A 20,535-nucleotide genomic window follows, 5' to 3' on the forward strand; every position below is an offset into this window, starting at 1 on the left:
AACCTTAATTTTCATCCTCTCCCGCTTGCTTTTCTAGATCTCTCGACTGATCCCTTTCCTCGAGCGATCGAGTCCGAGCATGCAGAAGAACTAGAGGTCTGTTCTTCTTCGCCGAGATTAATTTAATGTAATGAACCCTTGGTTCGCATGCGAGTGGTATCTGTATACTAGCAATACGTAGCTAAGAACTAAATAATATCTTAGTTCTTAAATACAAATTAGTTCTGCTCTAGCTAGTAGGTTTTGATATTAATTTCCGTGCAGCTAGCAGTACGCATTCGGGGGCAAAAAGGCATGTCGAGTGCGCAGAAGATCGCGAGCCATGCCGCGTCGAGACGGCCGAAGCCGCCGCCGAACGTGGTGAAGGAGATGTTCTACGGGATCAGCCTGGGGCTGTTCGCGGGATACTTGTGGAAGCTGCATCACTGGAACAACCAGAGGCGGACCAGGGAGTTCTACCAGCTGCTCGATCAGGGCAAGATCAGTGTAGTCGGCGGTGGCGGCGGCGACGATGACCGACGACAAGATCAGAATCGAAGAGAGAACATTAATTGAGAGCGACTGCTAATTTCATGTAATTATGTATAAGCGCTTAAGTGGTTGGCCCTGTACGTAACTGTGTTAGTGCAATCTGAACTTCTGTAATGTAGAGCTAAAAATATTGTACGTACGTGCCGGTTTCGTAAATTAATACAGCTCAATATGCTACCCTTTATTATTATTATTTTTTAAAAGCCCAGTTACTCTCTATTTTTAACTAAATTTAAATTTTTTTAAAAAAAATTAAACAAGGCAAACTCTAAAAACTCTCCTTCTTCTTTTTTTGTTTATCTTTGGGTTTTTTTTTTTTTTTGTTGTTATTAGCTTCTTTTTCTTATTTCAGGTTTTTTGACATCGTAAAATGCAAATGGACGGAATTTTTTTTTTTTTGAGAGAGATTTAAAAAAAAAAAAAGGAGGATATGGTTGTTTCGTTTATTTTTTTCCTAAATTTATTTTATTTTTTAAGAAATGAATTTATTTATAGCTAAAAATAAGTAATATTAATATGGGACGAGGTTCTAAAAACAACAGGCTGTTGTTTCCAGGCCTTATTTGGGGCCTTGGGCCACCCCAGCTAACTTATAGTTATAAACTTAAATACGCCGCAGCCGGCCCTAATGGGCTGAGGAATAATTATTTTGTTGTTGCCGGCTGCGGCATTTCTCCTCCTCCCGCCTGCGCTTGGATTGGCGCCGCCCCTTTTCCTCTCTAATCTGCCGCGCTCTCTCTCTCTCTCTCTCTGAATCTGACATCCCCTCCTCTTTCCTCTCTTTGGCTGCTGCTGCTGCTGCTGCTGCTGCTGCTGTCGCAGTCCCTCTTCGCCTCTCTTTCCAACCAAGTCTGGACTGCTGTTGAGGCTTGGTTTGCTGCCCAGCAAATTCACAAGTTGCGCCACTTCGCTCAACTTTCTTGGATTCAGGTGCGGAAGGACTGAACAGACAATTATCAGTTTTTTTTTTTAAAAAAAAAAAATCCATTTTGGGTTCAAATCTGGAAACACTCTTCTCTTTTGCTCGTTATAGTTCATTTCAGCATGTGGTTCGAAATTTGATATGAACTTCGACGACATCTATTGCCGCACTAGAGCATGCCGGAGGCGACCTCATTTTGTTTAGACCTCCATTATTTATTTGGTATCAGAGCTTCGGGAAGTGAGCCCACTTTTTAAAATTTTAGTTTGCTGCCGCCGGGTTGGGCCTGAGCACTAATTTTCTGCCATTAGCAGCTCTATTGACGGATCATTTCAAGATTGTTTGATTAGAAACGTTTCAGGAGAATTCGCTATAAGGGGAAGGTAGCAAGCTGATATTTTGACTTTTAGCTAGATGTCCAATAATGGTTGTCTATGCGCAAGTTTTTATGCACTATTTCTCGGACTACCAGTGAAACATTTTCTGGTACTTTTGGGAGTGAGAGCATGGTCCAAGTGAACCTCAGGAAATTTTAATGGCTTTGGTTGGCCAACTGAGTATTTGTGCTAACTATTCACCTTTGTATGCTATTGTAGGATGGATATTGCCTGTTGCCAATTAGATGGAAATGCTGACGCTGTTGAGTTCTGCCCACATAGTCCTTTTCATCACATTCTGGCTGCGGCAACATATACGCTACAAGAGGGCACGCAACCACATCGAACCGGAAGCATCTCGCTTTTCGATACGAATGCTGAAACAGGGCTTGGATTAGTCCATCGAGTACAGACAGCTGGTGTTTTTGACATCAAGTGGAACCCGAGTGGAGGAAGCAGTTATCCATTACTTGCTCAAGCTGACGCAGATGGATGCGTAGTTCTTCGTGCTTTACAATCAAATCAAGGGGCGGAAGACCAAGGTCCTACCATTTTCCGACTCCTCTTTAATAGTTCTTCAACTGTAATACTTTACTGAACCAAATCGACTTTGGTGCTACTTATAATGAATACCCTTTGTTGTTCAAACTTGCTTGATGTTGGGTGTAATCATACAATTTATATGGTTTTATCTCATCTTGAGATCATGTAAATCTTTGGCTACTGTATTCCATTAGTCACTGAACTTGCGGTGAAGTTTCACTCAGGTTCCCGAACTTCACATTGTCGCTATTGAGTCCTTCAACCTTGATCATTCCATCAAACTCCATGTAGTTTTCCTGAAGGAATGATGATGTGCTGGTCAAGTCAGCTGAATCATTATAGTCTTGAGGTGGTTTGGCAAAAGAATCACCCGTGCATGCTGTCACTGCATCATCTTTTGGAGAAAATGTGGTAGTTAAATCAGCTACGACATCATGCCTCAATCAGGAAAACTAAACTGAATCTCATTGAGTAACTGGATGAAACACGAAGTGAAAGTTCAGACTTCAGTGATTCAACTGCAAAAAATTGAAATTTGGTTGCCTAAGTGAAGTTTCTGATAACTTCAATGACTAACAGTGTATTTTACCTTAGATCTTTCCTTTGAGAAACTGTGAGTTGGTTTTGTTAGTTATGCCCAGCTTCAATGCCTGATTGCTTCATCAGATTTNGGTTATTATTGTCATTGACTATACCTACTGGAAATGATTGTTCATTAGTTATCACGTTCTCTCTTTGTTGTTTTTTTTTTTTTTTTTTTTTTTTTTAAAGAACTTTTACTTTGCCCTTCATTGTGCTGATACTTTCTGTTGGTTATTCCAAGCTTCAGTATATTGTTGCTTCGTCAAAATAGAAAGGAAATAAACTTTTATTTCTTCACTTGATTATGTTGATAATATTTTTTTTGATTTTAAGTATATGATCAGTATCATTAAATAAATGCAGGAATTTTCTTGAGAGACATTTGTACAGAAAAGATCAGCTCGGCAATGTGCTTATGTGTAGACTGGGAACCAGTGGCAGAATCTATTTCTGTTGGTCTTTCAGATGGTTCAATATCTGTGATCTCTCTCAGGGAATCCCAGTTGCATGTATTACAATCCTGGCTCGCTCATGAATTCGAGCTATGGGCTACATCCTTTGATATCTTCCACCAGCACTTATTATACGCCGGTTCAGATGACTGTCATTTCAGCTGTTGGGATTTGCGTCAGAATCCATCCAGCTTAGTGTTTCAGAATGCAAAGTCCCACAAGATGGGCGTTTGTTGCATCACTCAGAGTCCTTTGGATCAGAATATTCTACTGACAGGAAGCTATGATGAATTCCTCAGAGTGTGGGACATAAGATCAACGACAAAACCTGTAAATGAAAAATCTATTCACTTGGGGGGAGGGGTTTGGAGAATTAAACACCATCCATATATTTCTGGTTTGGTACTGGCGGCATGCATGCATGGTGGTTTTGCTGTTGTGAAGATCGGAGAGGGAGATGTTAGTTTACTTGAAACATATAGCAAACACGAATCATTAGCATATGGAGCTGATTGGCAGAAAGGAGGGTGCTTGGATAATCAGAGTTCCAAGACTTTAGTAGCTGCTACTTGTTCATTTTACGATCGCCTTCTCCGGATTTGGCAGCCAAAAACCCTGATATGTTGAATGATTTTGTGCTGTAACTTGACAACTTTTCTTGATGAGATGGAATACACTCTTGGCTCATGAAGATATTCTTCCACTTCAGGTAAATTTTATGCATTTACTATAGAGCAGTTACTTGAATCGTGCTTTAGGAAGCAGCCTATATCGCCCATATACTTTTTGAAGTAGATGATGGAATTTGCTCCTGAGTGGATCATATATGTATGTTGATCTTGTTGATATATTTTGCTAACTTCTCAAACATGGAACCTTTTAGTTGCTGTTCAATTTTTCTCTGTTCCGAATTAAACAATTAAATTCACTCTATGTGAAGTTACAATCATAATGGGATGGTGAGAAGTTTTTGGTAAATATGATGCTCTGTATGACCATTTATTTAGATTCACATTTGTTATTGATGTTATAACTGTACCTGGAACTAATTTCTCTACAAAAACAAGTGGACAAGTAGGATGCCAGCTCAAAATGGATTATTGCCATAAATGGATCTTACCCAATACAATGATCTAGTTTTGGATCTTGGATCCCTTCCCTATGCCCCAAAAAGACCTCACAGGAGGTTTCTTTCCTATCACTATTCATTTAGCAACTTAATAAACGAATCAATATGCACGGTCCCAGTTAAATTGGCATTTCCTACCGCCAAGCATCATTGTCAGACTGCTACCTTTGCGGCCACTCACATAAATTGTCTTAGTACTTCTTCTGCCTTCTGAATCAACTTGTGATTTGGATGATTTCAATTACATGATATCTGTAAATTTGCTGAAGTTAATTTCTGTTTCTATCGTCAGTTGTTACTACTGGATAATTTGCTGTATATGTTGTGCAGGTTAATTATTCTGTAATTGTTGTGCGGAAGTGCAGTTGTTACTAGGATAATAATGAAGTTGACAAACACTCTATAGGATAATTTTGTTTCGCATATTTCTAGCCTTTGGTAGTGGAAGCCACAACAGCCAACTTTGGGTTAGTAATAGGTAACTTTTGTTAAAAGAAAAGGTTTGGCTTCAAGATATCTTCCACTTCAACTTGCATCAGCTAGCTTTGAGCATCATAAACCATTATCTTTGCATCAGAAGGACCGGATGGACTGATTTTGATGGCCCCTTGGAGATTATCATCGACTATCAAGGCCGTAATTGGGTTTGACCAAGGCGAAGGGAGGGGATAATTGGGATAGATGTCATTGGAGAGGCGAAGAAATCTAAGCATAAGCAAGTGATGTACACATGCAACTGATAGTAGAAACTCGATATCATCTAGAAATGCAACTGATTGAAGAAAATATTATTTAGAAAAGCAGGGCTGAGAAAAAGAAGAGCTCTGCTGTGTTACTGAAGAGTTCTTTGAGTTCTGCGTCCGGCTGCTGGTGGGTCGGTGGCTACTTACGTCGTATCTACATACCTTGTAGATGAGTGTAAATGCATTGCATGGTTAAGTTTAATAGTTGCTGTTTGCAAAAATGAGGAAACTTAGGGGGAGAGTTTGCTAAACCATGGAATTTAATTCAGAGAATTATGTAAAAGTAAAAATATATAGAAATAGGAGAATACGAAATTGAATTCATGTTGCGCATGAGACTCATGAAATAATAGCAACCTGTGCAGAAACCGACCATTGAGAAAATTAGAAGCAACTTGAAGTAATGTTAGAAGTAAGCTCGAACGGTAGAAGTACAGGACTTGGCTCTTAATAACAAAACAATTGTGGTAAAATTATAGGACTTGGCACTTAATAAGAAAACGATGGTGCCAAAGGACTTCAGAAGCTGAATTGTAATTTTTATAATTAAAAAATTAGAAAGAAGACAGCAATTACATGGTTGTATGTGGGTGTTGATGAGGACCGATCTGTACTGATAAGCTTGCAAATTAGTTAGTTACCCTGGTTGGATGATAGAGAGACCTGCCCTATTTCCTATAAAAGGAGCTCGGACACATTTTTGTCTTGTATTTTATTTTCCGATCTGGTCCAGAAACAGGAGCACTTTGATGCAGCAGCTTTTTTAGTGTATTCAAGCCTCTTGTCTCACGCTTTTAACTTATAAACAGCTATTTTAAGGCCTGCACTCAGATCCCAAGATCTTCACTAGCTTCCAATTCATTAACTCTGGCAGGAGCAGAAACGTTTGGAGGGGAGGCGAAAGATTGGCTTTTTGTGTTTTCATTTTTGAACCTCTGCCTGCACCTCTAAACTGGTCAGTTTGTCGTAGCAATTTGCTTCAGCAGACACTCTGGAGCTTTGCCTGATGCATGGCCAACCGGCAAGTCACAACTTTGGCAATGGTGAACTCCTATTGATTCATACTCTCACTTTTACTTTTCCGGCTCTTCTGCGGAGAAGCAATAAATTAACACTATGCTTTCAATAGTCCTTTTATTTGGACTTGCTTCAAGAGTGATCAAAGGGTCTCAATCTGTGTAGCAGCAATAAGTTCCCTACATATGTGTTTGCATAAATGGTTCAGCAGAATGCGTACTAATCGTTTTTGCTGAATAATGCAAGCTCATCTTTCAACCATGTTGGAGCGCAGTCTCTTTAACTGCATATAAGCTTAAAAAGTTGTAAACACTTCTATATTCTCTCGCTTGTTTGCACAAATGACACCCTTCAATAGCTCAAGTACCAATTAGGATGAAACTAAAGCGTTTAGGCAAATTTCTGAGTAGCAATCTACAGAAGAACATAATAATCACTTCTCAGAGCAAAAGAGGAGTCAAATATTACACGTCTTAAAATTTTGTCGTGCTACTAACCTACAAGAATTACAACAGGGAGAACCTTTGACCTCGAAGCAAAAAGTTACAATTTGTGCCGTGCCTAGTGACCTAAAATACTACAAAGCAAGCATCACAAGGTCATTTCATTGGCTCAAAGTAGGAAGATTGACATCGCTAGCTCGATATTCTCCACGACCCTTTTCCAGCTCTTAGCAGAGAAGCGTAGAGGAGCTCATTCCATGAATCAGGTACGCCTGGCAAGCACCAGTGGCTGCAGTCTTGGGACTTCTCAGCCCAAATCAGGTCTTGTACTGTGTTATATTTCATTCTATATATGGAAGGGTGTCCATCCTTCCTATAGTCTGTAAGCCTGCTGATATTGAGGTATATTACTGGGGTTTTCATTTGTTTTAGAATTTGCTCCAACGCTCTCATCTTTGAAGGGTAATGAACAAGGTATGATTGGTTGAAGATTGGCTCGGTTTCCTTATGGCATTGTCCTCCTGAGTTCCATTGCCCGCCCCTGCAACCAAAGAAAAAGTTTCAGTTCCCATGACACAAAGCAATATGATGGAAGGTTAACTTGCTATTTTCTTTTAGTAGTCCCGTAGCACAAAGCTACTACCAATCCCAGAAGATGTTCTGCATTTTTACTGGGTCAGAGCCAACTCCAGGTGTCCACCATACAATCTAAACTTGAGTTCGATAAACATATGGAAAGTAGTTGCATATTTGTAATCTACCTGAAGTGGGTAAGAGAATATCCTCTGAATACAACTTGAGTTCTCCTCGCATTTATGTTCTTGTCAATCCATCTAGCCCATGTAGTGAGAGCCTTCTTGTAGGCTTCCATGACCTTGAGAACAGGGTGCACATAATTTCCTTCCTGATAGTAGTATATCCTGTATTTCCACAGTTAGAAAGAAAAACAAGGGAAACAGAAACACATAAGAGTTGCTATCTCCAATGACAACCCGTAATGCTTCACAAACAACTTCTACAAATCAGAAAGAGGTTTAGGAAGATATATGCACCCGCTTGATGTTTTCTCGTGAGTCCACCAGTGGCCTGTATTGAAAACAATAACGTCAGCTTTACGGTATACTGAAGTTGTTTCATCCAACACATCCAATCTCAGCTTCTCGTCTAGCGACCCATTTGCATTCGTGTAATATAACTCTCTAACCAGAAATGGTGATCGTACAAAATCAACAGAGCACTTATAGTCCTACATTAAAATTCATTGAAACATGAATAGAAAAGCCCAAATTGTAATCATGTTCAAGAGAAGGTCTGCTACAGTAATGGAAACTATATGTCGGTACCTCGAATCTGAAGGAATAATAGCCTTTTGTTTTGAACTTCTTTCTTCCCATGACCTCAAAAACCCTTTTCTTATTGCTAACACTGTGACGAAGAATACACACCAAAGACTCCCACATATTTCGATTCAGTGAATCGCCCACAAAAATGATCCTCTTGCCTCTCATTCTCCCCAAAAAATCTGTTGCATTTAATCTGTCAGAAGTATTCAACAGCAGATAAGAATATTGTTTTTTGCTTAAAAAATGTATTAGCAAGTTAAAGCCAATTTAATGAGGTTGAGAGATGACTGAAATAAAAACGCAGGAACTAAACTAGAACTTGCCGCCGCTAAATTCACTTGCTACAAGGTCAATGTACCAGCATTTATAACTTATAAGACGACGTCTGAGAATTTAATGAAGAATAATCTCAAACTGCTTGTAGCATGCAATCACTGTGCGTAAATGGTCGCTCACCCTACCGGTCGAAAGTAGTTCTCTGTCCTCTCACTTCACACAATTCTTACTCATAGAGTAACAAATCCACTGCTGACTGCTGCTGATAATTCTTGTGATAAAAGTGCAGGGGCGAAAGATTTACAAGTTAAAATATAAAGCTACTTCAAACAACTACCAGCTCCGTACTGGGCGACCGAAGAACACCACAAATTTCTAAAAGAAGATCAGTTGATGCATGCTGCTCTAATCCAGAGGTGAATCGGAAAATGGATAGTTGTTTAAATTCTGCTACCTTTCCTTTATAATACCCAAGTGGGAACGCAAGGAAAAGAGGCTAAAATTTGTGAAAGAAAGGAAACGTTGCTCCACGTCTTCTACTGCTAATTGTTACCTAGGGATGTTGCAGCCATACGGTTGCCATCTCCATTTCAAGAACTCGCCGTCCGGCCTCCCATTCTTATAGCAGTTGAAATCATCATCCAAGTAAGGGCAGGAGCCGGCAGGATAGTAGGGAAAGTAATTGTCATCCGTCACCCACCTTCCGCGAAATATATCACATTTTTTAGACAGCCCTCCAATTTGCTTAGAACCCACCTCAGTCCTCTCGCCAAGCTCCACTGCTTCATCGCCGCCGTGGCTTGAATTTCTCCCAGGTCTATCAAGTTGGGTACTCTGATGGCGTTGCTGCTTATCCCCAAATCCATGCTCATTTCCAGGAGTCCTTTTTACTTCATCCTCATTGTCAGCTGTTCTTTCCCACTGGCCGGTCTTTCCAACGGTGTCGTTCCGAGATGAGTTCCCTGCACTGGATTTCCCCGTCGACGCTATTTTTTGTGCGGAACTTCCAATTCCATCCTTTTCGTGGAGCGGTTTCCAACCGACACCCGCCCAAGTATCATTGTTAGTAGCATTATCCTGCGTTCTCTCCAGAGTACCCGAATGCGCCTTGTATACATCAAACCGATCGGTTGCGGGAGAAGAACTATTTGAGGAATTCCCGACACCGGCCTTGTCTGATTCTGAAACCGCTGCTCCTTCCTTCCCCAGCGAAAAAGATGCGACTTTTGATGGCTCTGCATCAGAACGAGCAGAGGAAAACCAGGAGAAGAGCGCAGCAGCAGAAGAAGAAGTAGGAGCGTCGACGTAGAGCACGAGGGAGAGGATGAGGAGAGAGGCGCCCACACCAACGCCGAGGCCGGAGAGCGCCTTCCTCTTAGTCGTCGAGGAGAGCTCGAAGAGGAGAGAAGGCTTTCTCCAATGATCCATTGAATCGCAAGAGAGGGAGGGGTGTGTGGGAGGGGAGAGTGTGTGTGGAATGTGATATGGATTGGGGGAGAGGACAGGGGAGTGAAGTTGGGATCTTTTTTCGCTGTGCAGTTCGAGTCTTTCTCTAGGGTTTTTGTTTTGTTCCTCATTTCAAATTAAATGCATTGGGTTCTCCTGGTTAGTTCCCTGTTCTTCTTCTTGGAAAGAGCGAAAGCAGAGATAAAGAGGTGGGCACCTACGCAGGTACGTCAGTACGTGTCACTGCGCGGCGTGGAGGTAACTATCTTCTAACCTTTTTAATTATTTGAATCACGCGCTAAAGCAGGAGAGAGATAGAGAGAGAGAGAGAGGAGAGACAGAAAAAGAGTACGGAGTGTTGAGAGGGAATTTTAATGCCCTCTAATGATGATTTGAATATGAGACATTTATTTGAAACAATGTTCTTATTTTTCGTTAACTACCGTCTCACTGACGACGGTTACGGCTGCTGCGTACTACACGGGGCAGCAGCGCCAGCGGCTAGGAGGACTTGGTATATGCACCAGGTGCAGCAACAGCTTAAATCGGATAATTGCACATTGTTGTCTAAACTTACATTGATTTTTCCTTTTCGTCCCTAACCTATATGAAAAACCATAGTCTGGTTTGGCTCACTTTGTTCCTCCTTCAAAAGTGCTGCCGCGCTTACTTTGATCAACTGACCTCACAAATCAGCAGCTTGTAACTCAATCATGACAGAGAGAAATTGCAATATGTAGTGCCAGACTCTGTACTTTCAACAAACCTTCATTTTCGACAACTACCGTCTACGTACAAAGCCATGCTTAACGGAATACTGAGGATGCACACAAAAACAGACTTCACCGTCTGAAACATGCGACAATTACCTTTTCTTTCTCTCTCTCAAAAAAAAAAATGATGGACTTACCCCAGAAAAACGGAAGGATTGTTTGAGGAGACGCGCACAACATTTATATATATCAAACTCTTTCACATTCTGCATCACTCCCTAATGTGACTCTATCACCAGTCCAATTGGAGCGCCGCATGCATGCATGACTATTGCAAAAGCTCATTCCTCATTAAGCCTACAAAAGGCAATTACCACACTAGAAGAAAATCAGGAAAGTCAAAAACCGTGTCCAAAGGTGAAATATAGCGCTGCCAGTGCCTAAGACTGTTTGGAGGCAAAACAATTTAATACATACACATAATACATGACAACCGAGTGGAATAAACATGTACAGCTTAGGGAAAATTGGCAGACCAATTATAATTCGAATTACACACATGGCATCTCCTTTGAGCAGCACAAAGATGTATATGAAAATTAGATTACTACGACACGGCACAATTATGCAGTCTCCGAACCAAAAGCCAGCTATGCATCATCTACATATAGTTCCACCCCGTGATGGAGGCAGCAGACTCCCTTTGAGTTCTCTTCGACTCGTATGACATTAACTCTTCAAAGGGGAGCATCATCATCATCATCCCCAATAATGGAAAGTGAGAATGGGGCAATGGCCACGTTGAAAGTTGATGAGCCAACTTTATCAATGTGCTTCATCTCAAAATCACCTTCCTGCATTTACATCACAGTAAGGAAAAGAAATATGGAACTAATTGTTGTCTATGGAAAGCAAAGTACCAAGGGACAAAAGGGGAGGGAAAAAGAAAAAGAAATAAAAGAAGAGGATAAGTTCAAATTTTTTACATTCTAGACTCGACAAAATGGGATAAACTTGATATGCCAGTAACAAGCAATTTTAGACGAAATCAGTTAGCATTGGCATCAAACAACTGAGTCCAGAACTAGTAACGCTAATTAAGAATTTGATTGTTCCAAAATTCCTCCCTCCCCCATTTACCAGTTAGCATTGGCATCAAACAACTGAGTCCAGAACTAGTAACGCTAATTAAGAATTTGATTGTTCCAAAATTCCTCCCTCCCCCATTTACCGCTCCCTCCTACGTTTACTGCTAATGCGTAGGTGAGCACAAAATATCAATTTCAATATATGCTTATAACCTGCTATGAGAGCACAGAACAGATTAAAACAAGTTATTTGAATCTCAAATGTTATAATTATTCACATGAAAACAAAAGGCACTGTGCCTTTCTCCTTGTGCATGCATATAGGTGTACTTGTGTAATGGCTCTTAGTTCCGATGAAGTAACCAGCATTATAAGCATTCCTCAAAAGGATTTGGAAAGTTGATCTATCACCAACAGAGAGTACCTAAGTAGGTGTTGAATGCACTATCTAACGGTGAATAAGATATCAAGGATCTTCAGAAAAAGAATAAGATATCAAGGAGATAAAGGAGATCAACGATTTAAGAATACTACTTCAGATAAAAGGTACGGCTCTTTAAATTTACCATTCTTCCATTAGGAGTGCTTAAGGGACAAGCAGAAGAGTACTCAAATCCAGTCCTAGGAAGTATGACAGGCTGTTCCCCGATCACACCAACTCCCCTGATAGAGAGAGAAAATGCCATTGGCATAAGCAACAAAGGAAAGTAAGGAAATACTTTTCCACTCACTCTGTTTGAAAGTATGACATGAAAACCAAGGAAATAAAATAGAAGACTAACCAAATGTTCTCTGTCCTTCCATTGGCATCTGTGACAATCCAATGTCTTCTGAGGAGCTGAACAGGCCGCTGGGAGTTATTGGTAATTCTAATACGATAAGCAAAGAAATATTGCCCTTTCAATGGCTGGCTCCTGCCTTCGATGTACACACTCCGAACTTGCACCCTTATACCCTGAAAATATTAACTTAAATAAGGAAGGCATGTAATAGGAGGAATACATAATGTTATATATGAATATGCATGTTAGGTTTATTTTCACAAAGATTGTGAATTCAATTGCATGCTAAGAGTTCTTGTCTGTTGGCAAGCCAAAGTTTCCTCTTTTCCTACTTTTTAAAGCTTTGAAATCACCTGGCCCTTCTCTTTTTATTTCCCCTCTTTTCTTTTTCTTGGGTAACAGGTCCAGAGAACCTATAATTGCCAAGCAATAATTTCCCAGACTATTTGCAAATAGCATACCCAATGCATATTTAGCTATTTCATAATTGGAGAGGTCAAGAATCTAAGTGAACAATAAGTGTAAATGTCCAGAAGGATTAGCAAAATACTTAATTCCCAATAAAAATGAGATTTTAACTATGTAGATTGAGTAAACTAAGTAAACTAGAAACAAACCAGAGTTGTAGCATCACTTGAACATTTGAGGAGGGAGTGTGGAGCTACAATCTTCAATTCGTCTCTGTATTTTGCTGCATCCTGGTGAACGATCAACATGCATCAATTATTCACGTGACAAATAAGTTGTAATTGCAAACGGATATTAAGAATATCAAGCTCCTCCAACACCATACATCTTCTTTCTTCTAATTTTGTTTCCATAATTCTTTTCAGTTCTTTTTGAAATAAAGAAAGAGAAAGGGACGTAGTCATTTGGAAACTCCAGAACTTTTTCCAAGAGGCAATGTTCTGAAATTTGTTCCCATCAGCTCTTCCTTTTATTACAGAAAAAATCAGGTTGTCAAATAACCACCCATTCGTACCTAAAATGCATCAGATATTTCAATCATATCTAATTGCTCGAAGACGAGAGTTTCCGATCAGACAGGTTATTGATTTGGTAGAAAATTTTTTTTTGTAGAGCACAGCAATGTCACATGTTTAATTTCTCACAGAGGCCTCTTAGGAACTATAGAGGCCTATTACACAACACAAGAGATGGGATGGACTATTAATTCACAACCAGGAATAAAGGATCCTACTGGAGTGATGTGCCTTGTCGGCATACAAGAATAAAAAGAGGAATTCTAAGAAAAAATCTTAATACATGAACTGGCTTGAAGACAGCCACACCAAACAGACTATCAGTAGATGTTTTATATGAACAGCACATTTGCTTTATTAATATGTGGAATGAGTAGCTACTTTATATTAGCGACTATGAGAAGGATCTATCAAAGGATTGAGATGTTCCAACAAACATCTGCAGCTTTATGCCAACTGCTGTTAAGAGAGACACAACTGTGCCAACTCAAGACATAGCGAAGCCTGCTATGCAACCAGGAAATGAAGTTGCAGGTATGGTGAAAAATCAATTGAACAAGCAGGAAGATACCATCAAGTCCTGTATATAAGAGAGAGAGAAAGAAAGAAACATTGTTTTCTAATGGCTGATGCTACTCATATGAGATGAATCAATAAAGTGGACGGCTGAACTGCACTACACTCTAAAGATCCAACAGTTTGAATACCCTTTAATCTACCATCATCCAGTTTTTCTAGATTGATGAGTAATTACACAGGAGACTAGGCACCAGGCAGCTTTCTTAAGTTTGACTGGTAGTTAAAGTAAACACGCAGCCATATCAGCATTCAACTTTGGCCATTTTCCGGATCAACTTCTATTTAGTGATCAACATACAAGTGCTTACTGCTATTACCAATATAGATTGCATGATACAGAAGACTACCTTTTCATGTGTTCTGTTAAACGCTCTGAAAATATTCTCTAATAGTATTTCGAGAATGTGTGCCTTTTACAATCAATTCTCAGAAGAGGAAAAAAGTTCCTGTGACTGTGATAAAAAAAAAAAGTAATATTAGAGTACCTCAAACCTCTCTTCATCAACCGCCTTTCTCATCAAACTTCGAAGCCGTAGTACAGGTTCCTCCTCTTCAAAAGATCTCAAGGAATCCCTTAGCCTGGCTGCCTCCTTGTAGTCCTGTAAGATCAAATAAAAAGCCGCAAATTAACAAGGAACATGCTACTATATCAAAGTAACCTAATATTAAAGCAGTTCTCCTTTCTCACAAATCGTATAATCGGAAAAGTTGCCTCATTTGGTACCAAAAGTTCATTCCTGCTTCTCACAACTGCCGGAAGCTTTAGATTTTTTATTTACTTTACGACATGTTTTATCATCCCTAACATGTCCCAGGCTAACCTTTTAACCCCAGTGAGCATAGAGATTCTCCAATCAGCGTTGAAAAGAAGTTGAAAAAAAAAAAAGTTACTTCTACTTCCAAGGTACAGAAGCTATTTTGGAAGACAAGCCAGATAAGGTAGTAAGATTCAATGCAATGGAAAATCTGACACGTATCTAATCTTCAAAAACGTTCTCTTTTTTGAAAAAAAAAAAAAAAAAAAAAAATTCTTTCAGAACCTTACCTAACTTGACTACTCATGAGGAAGAACAAGGTGATCCCCAACTATTTTTTCCGAGAAGAGTTCTTTTTTTTTCCTTTTTTCCTTTATTGTATCCATGGTTCAGTTGGACTGATCGATTAATAGAATTTCTTACTAAAAGGATTAAAAGTAGTGAGCGCCTCACTGCATAGTCAGAACAGCAACATGCAGAACCTAAGAGAGTGAACGATGCCACACTTTGAGGAACCATAGAATCATAGATTAAATCAGCATCAACATGGTGCCAGAAACTAATTATCCCTCGGCAAAAGTTAACATAAGTTGAGGAATGTTAACCGGGTATTGGGGAAAATATGGGCATCCGCAGATCCGCACGCATCATTAATTAAATAAACACGTACGTGAGATCGAAGAGAGGGGTGGCAGACAGTGAGTACCTCAAACTTGGCGGCGACGGCCATCTGCTGCTTGAGCAGAGCGTAGGTTTGGCTTCTGGACAGGAAGGAGCCCCTGTAGTCCGCCGCCGCCTTCTCCTCTTTGGCATCCGGCTCATTACCTCCCGACGACGGCGACGGCGACGAAGAAGAAGCGGCGGCCGGGGCGACGACCAACGACAATCGGCAGGGGATTTCTTTTGCCCTTCCCCTTCCCCTTGCCCTCGCCGTTGTCGGAGTCGCCCTGCCGCCCGCCCCCGTCCTCGTGGCCGGGACCATCTTTATGCTCAGCGACTGCATTTTCTATGATTCCCTTTTCTGATTTTCCTTATTAATCAAAGTTCACTTGGCCTGCGGCTGATGACGACAATACCGATTACCGGACAGGGAATGCTCGAATCTGTATCTCCTCCCCGATGATCTCCGCATCTACTGATCTATCTACTTCTATATACATATTCTCTCTCTATACATAAATCAAATCAGATATATATCTATTGAACCGTGAGGATGAAACTGTTAGACCTACTTATAGTATGTTTCTTTCTTGCGGGCTGCAGCCGAGGGTGGGATCTGATTCTGACCCCCCGTGGAGTGCCAAAAATACCCTTCTCTTGTTTTCTTTTGTTTGTTTCCAGTTCCTCGTTTTTTTGGTAAGCTTTCTTCGTTCTTTCGTTATTTTAGGTGCGGCAGGTTTTCCTTAATTTTGGATATTCCAATGGGCATTTTGGAAAGGGCACTTTATCAGAATTTTGAAGGAGAGGAGAATATATAGGGCTGTCCGTAAAAATCTACTGAACCCTGCGGAGAAGGGGAAGACACGTGCCGCAACCTTAGGCAATGGTTTTTATAATATTTGAGGACCACAAATAAAATAAAATAAAATAAAATAAATACTAAATTAATTTACCAAAAAGAGTTGTAGAATTATAATTCCTCATCATTCGAAGATATTAAGAATTATTAATTCTATTAAGTAAATAAGAAGATAAGTAAACAAACAAATGGTCATTAAATTTTGATATTGTTGTAGGATTGTTTAACTCTAACACTTCTCTCTATCAAAATAAGTTTTTCAAATTACCGTATTTTCACCAGTATTTGTACGTAAGTGGAGATGCAGCAAATGGATCACTCGTTATAGGTCCAAATGCATTATTTAGATTAAACCGCAACTAAGACCGAGAATTGATCTTTTATTCACTTACACCAACAATACACCGAAAAAAAAAAAAAAAAAAAAAAAAAAAAAACCTGAATAGCTCCAAAGCATGATATATGTTAATGTTGCATTGTGTATGTAGGATCAGACATGCACTCATTTTTTTAAGGCTAAACAAGATTTGAACTGGGAATCAGAGCTATTATAATAAAGATATGTACAAGCTAAACCACTGATATTATAATAAAGATATGTATAAGGAACAAGTATAAATGATTTGAGAGTTACATAAGTTGTTTTGTGGGGATCAACAACATGCATAGAGAGTGCACCGAGTAGCAAAACTGGAAGACTGTACGGACCAAGGATATATTATTATATATATGAATCAAGAGGCGCAGGGCGCGCACCTCAGCTAAGCCATTACGGTACTGTTTGAATTCTTTCCATCCCATTTCTTATAAACTGGATCATTCGACCTCAAAGCTAATCTGCGAATGCAAACATTATCTGTCTTAATTGCATGTAAATATATATATGCATGTTGCTCCTTTCAGTATAATTAACATACATAGCGCGGTCGACCTAGCTAATTAAGTAGGATCTATCCATCCATGCACGAACATGAGCTATTTCTCTATATAGAAAGAGCCGGTTAGCTTTCAGGCCTCATCACTGCATCTCAGGTCTGCTATTCAAAGCAAATATTGGAGGGAACTGAACATATAAAAATTGTCTTAATTTAAATTATTGCGAGAGCCGGTCGATCTTAATTCGTTGACAATAATGTTGTCATTAGTTACTACTGCAGTTGTCGCTCCGAGAGGCCATCTCCGCCAACAGGTCCATGGAATATCTCCTCCTTCACCGTTGCGTTTGCAGGTTGGACCTGGGCAGCCATGTCATCTTCGTCTTCCTCCCAGCAGTACTGCACCGGAGCCGCATCCATCTCCATCTCCATCTCCATCTCCACCCCCTTGTAGTACTCGAGTCGCTGGTTGACGTACATGCGATGATGGCCCATCATCTCGACATCATATCTCTCATTCAATTCCTTGGGGCCGTCGAGGAACATAAGATGCATCAACACATCATGCCCGGGGCCAAACCCGTGAGCATCATCACAGGTCGGAACCAGGTGGTCTTCGAATAAGTGGCCATCAACTCGCATATGAGCTGCAGCCATTCTACTACTACTGCAGTTCACAGGGGGACACTCCATCTTGATCTTACTTTTCTCGGCCGTACTCTTCTGCTGTACTGCAGCTTCTTCATTAGCAGTCTTAGGTGTGCTAGTGCTGATCTGGCCCAAGCTTTTGATGTAGTTCTGCAGGAGGGTACACGATCTAGGGTTTTTGGAGCTGCGGGTCCTCTTCCGGGTGAATTGCCGCCGCTTAGTGGCATTCCAGTGGTTCTTAATGGCATTCTCCGTCCTCCCGGGAAGCCTCTTCGCAATCTCCGCCCACTTGTTCCCGACTTCTGTATGTGCTTGGATCAGTATCCTATCCTCCTCCTCGCTCCATGTATCCTTCTGCGCACACGAGGCATGTACATATGCATAAACGAACCAAAATCAATTTGACTCAGCTTTTGAATTGAATATATTCTGTCTTAACAAAAGCACGCATTTACTCTATACAAACCCTTACGATGCACAAGTATGCTTATAACAATCAAATTAGTACCGGTAATATATTTAAATCAACTTTCAAAAGCAGAAAAAAAAATAAAAAAAATAAGTATATTAGCTAAAATAGTAAACATAAAATATGTTACCAAATATTCTAAATACTAAAAAACAACAAATCTGTACCACGAGATACTCAAATTTTAAAATTGTTAATGTAGAACTAGAAGATCGGGAAGGGTGGGACCGTGGGTGGTTTGAGTTTTTTCGTTGTAATTAGAAAGAAAAAAAAAATCAAAAGGAATATATGTTATTAAGAGAAAAGGAAGGGAAAGGGATTGATGGAAGGTGCACCTTGATGTTGGGCCTCAAATGGTTGTGCCATCTTTCTCTACACTGCTTTCCTATTCTTCCAGGCAACATCTGAGCTATTTGAGACCATCTCCTCACTCCATATTGCTCCACCAAATTTATCAGCAGCCTGAAGGAAATATATATACATCACCATTAGCTGGTCTCCATATATATAAATATAATAGAGATTGTATACGTTTATCCAAAAGAATAGAGAACTGATCTACGTCAAGCGAAAATTCCTTTCTAAGTGCTTAATTTAATAATATTCACCTTTGTTGCTTGCAAGCTACAAATATACTGTCGACCAAAAAACTACAATATCCACTAGAATATTTGTTTCCTTTTTTTTTTTTTGGAAAGCACAAAACGAAAAAAAAAAAAAAAAAAAAAGGAGGCTGGAATTTATGAAATCAAAGATCGATCTAGCTATACAGCCAGAAGTAACAACTACCTGTCTTCTTCGAGTGTCCATTGCCCTTTGACCACATCGGCGTTCTTCTGAATTTTAGCAGCAGTAGGCTTTTTCCCTGCAGAAGTATACTTGCTGCCCATATCCAATCTTCCAAATGCCCTGCTGCTGCCTGCTTCCGAACGGGAGTGCTCACATGGAGGAGCAAAAGACATTTTGTTATGAACCACAGATCGATGGATGTGATCTGCAATCTCCATTTGATGATGGTTGATGGACATGGCTCCCTGCGGATAGTGCAGTATGCCACCTGCGTAGGACGAAAATCCGCCATTGAACATATCTGGCAATGACTGTGAGGTGGCTATGTTAGGTCGAATGTAGTCGTGGAAGCTGGTACAAGGATAGCTGTAGCCAGATACAGCAACATCGAAGGGGTTGTGAACAGAATGTTCGAATTCTTGGCCGATGCAGTTGCCGTAGCACATTTCAAACGGCGGATGATCTCCTATGTTAGGCTTGAAGTTACCAAAATCCATTCAAGATATATTGAGATGCGGGGGGACGGGGGGAAGGTAGAAATTAAGGTGCACTGATTAAAAAACAAGAGAAGGGTTCAAGGTCTTCTTCTCCTGAGGGGAGAGAAGGGGGAGGATAGGTTTTGGGGGGGGTGGCGCAAAGTTGGTGTATATGTCTTTTATTTTGGACTAGGGAGGAAGGGAGGGGGAGGGGGAGAGAGAGAGAGAGAGAGAGAGAGAGAGAGAGAGAGAGAGGGAGGAGGAGGTGGTAGGGGGCAAAGACCATGCATTAATTCAAGCAGGGTAATAGCTAGCCGTTGATTAAGAGTTGAATCCAACGGTTAGGGCGAGTTAGTAAATTGTGACTGTTAGGCTTCATGCGGAGATATTTTGTCCTCAAGCGCAATTGGAGCAAGGATACGTACATAAACTCATCCGGAAGAGGCTCGCTCCAACTCATTTCTTTCTTGTTAAACAAAGAGAGGGCCAGGTCAGGTCTGGGCATATATGCAGAGAGTTTAGTGCAGACAAGTTTGGCGTTTATTGGCCTCTTAGACCAACTTTTTTTTTTTTTTCTCGCTGCATCCTCGTCTTTCGCCCTATTGTAAGGCAGTGCTCGTCTAACTCCTCCAAAGGAAATAGTGGACTGCAATTAAGACATTCAAAGCATCCTACGAAACGTGCCTCGCGAGAGCCCCTCTGTCCTAACAAACTACTTACTTTCAACTGGCATTAAGTCTGTCGTCTTGTTTCATGCTATACGTGAATCTGTATAACTATATATCTATGCTTTTAAAATCTTTTACTACTTACTTAATATCATATTAATGTTGCTATTAATTAAAGTAATTTCCTTCCACATACGTAGTAACGTCCTCTATTGATTGCAATTTACTCGACCACATCATTCTCTTAGAAATTAATGCTTAAATAGTTGATTCATAGTGCCTGTTGTGTTGTTTATTTGGATGAAGGGCCCAAATATGCACTCCTCATGCGAGGCGCTTGGTGAGCAAGGCAGTCACCTCGGCTCTGGTGATAATCACTTTTTTCTT

At 40.3% G+C, this 20,535-nt stretch overlaps 4 protein-coding genes across 5 annotated transcripts; 1 reads left to right on the forward strand and 3 right to left on the reverse strand.

Annotated features, from left to right (window-relative positions):
* On the forward strand, positions 1,154–5,599 carry LOC109716456 (diphthine methyltransferase). 2 transcript variants are annotated; one of them, XR_002217928.1, is made up of 4 exons: positions 1,154–1,461; positions 2,050–2,372; positions 3,319–4,116; positions 4,867–5,599. XR_002217928.1 is itself a non-coding variant. In XM_020241919.1 (3 exons), exons 2-3 carry the CDS (start codon positions 2,051–2,053, stop codon positions 4,032–4,034), a joined length of 1,038 nt encoding a protein of 345 aa, XP_020097508.1. In that variant the 5' UTR covers positions 1,154–1,461; position 2,050; the 3' UTR covers positions 4,035–4,385. The 2 variants fall into 2 exon arrangements, 1 of the variants encoding a protein (XP_020097508.1); XM_020241919.1 differs by lacking the exon at positions 4,867–5,599 and having other exon boundaries at positions 3,319–4,385.
* On the reverse strand, positions 6,703–9,786 carry LOC109716260 (protein trichome birefringence-like 2). The gene is made up of 5 exons (XM_020241588.1): positions 8,912–9,786; positions 8,083–8,275; positions 7,792–7,985; positions 7,501–7,659; positions 6,703–7,280 (listed from the first exon to the last, which is right to left on the reverse strand). The coding sequence occupies exons 1-5, from the start codon at positions 9,784–9,786 to the stop codon at positions 6,932–6,934; spliced, it is 1,770 nt and encodes a 589-aa protein (XP_020097177.1). The 3' UTR covers positions 6,703–6,931.
* Positions 10,862–16,053, reverse strand: LOC109716698. Its single transcript, XM_020242243.1, has 6 exons — positions 15,411–16,053; positions 14,435–14,548; positions 13,005–13,085; positions 12,388–12,560; positions 12,172–12,268; positions 10,862–11,371 (listed from the first exon to the last, which is right to left on the reverse strand). Exons 1-6 carry the CDS (start codon positions 15,705–15,707, stop codon positions 11,255–11,257), a joined length of 879 nt encoding a protein of 292 aa, XP_020097832.1. The 5' UTR covers positions 15,708–16,053; the 3' UTR covers positions 10,862–11,254.
* Positions 17,372–19,501, reverse strand: LOC109716261 (transcription factor MYB115-like). Its single transcript, XM_020241589.1, has 3 exons — positions 19,005–19,501; positions 18,551–18,677; positions 17,372–18,100 (listed from the first exon to the last, which is right to left on the reverse strand). The coding sequence occupies exons 1-3, from the start codon at positions 19,499–19,501 to the stop codon at positions 17,372–17,374; spliced, it is 1,353 nt and encodes a 450-aa protein (XP_020097178.1).

The sequence above is a fragment of the Ananas comosus genome, linkage group 10, assembly GCF_001540865.1.
Source record: "Ananas comosus cultivar F153 linkage group 10, ASM154086v1, whole genome shotgun sequence".
Lineage (NCBI taxonomy): Eukaryota > Viridiplantae > Streptophyta > Magnoliopsida > Poales > Bromeliaceae > Ananas > Ananas comosus.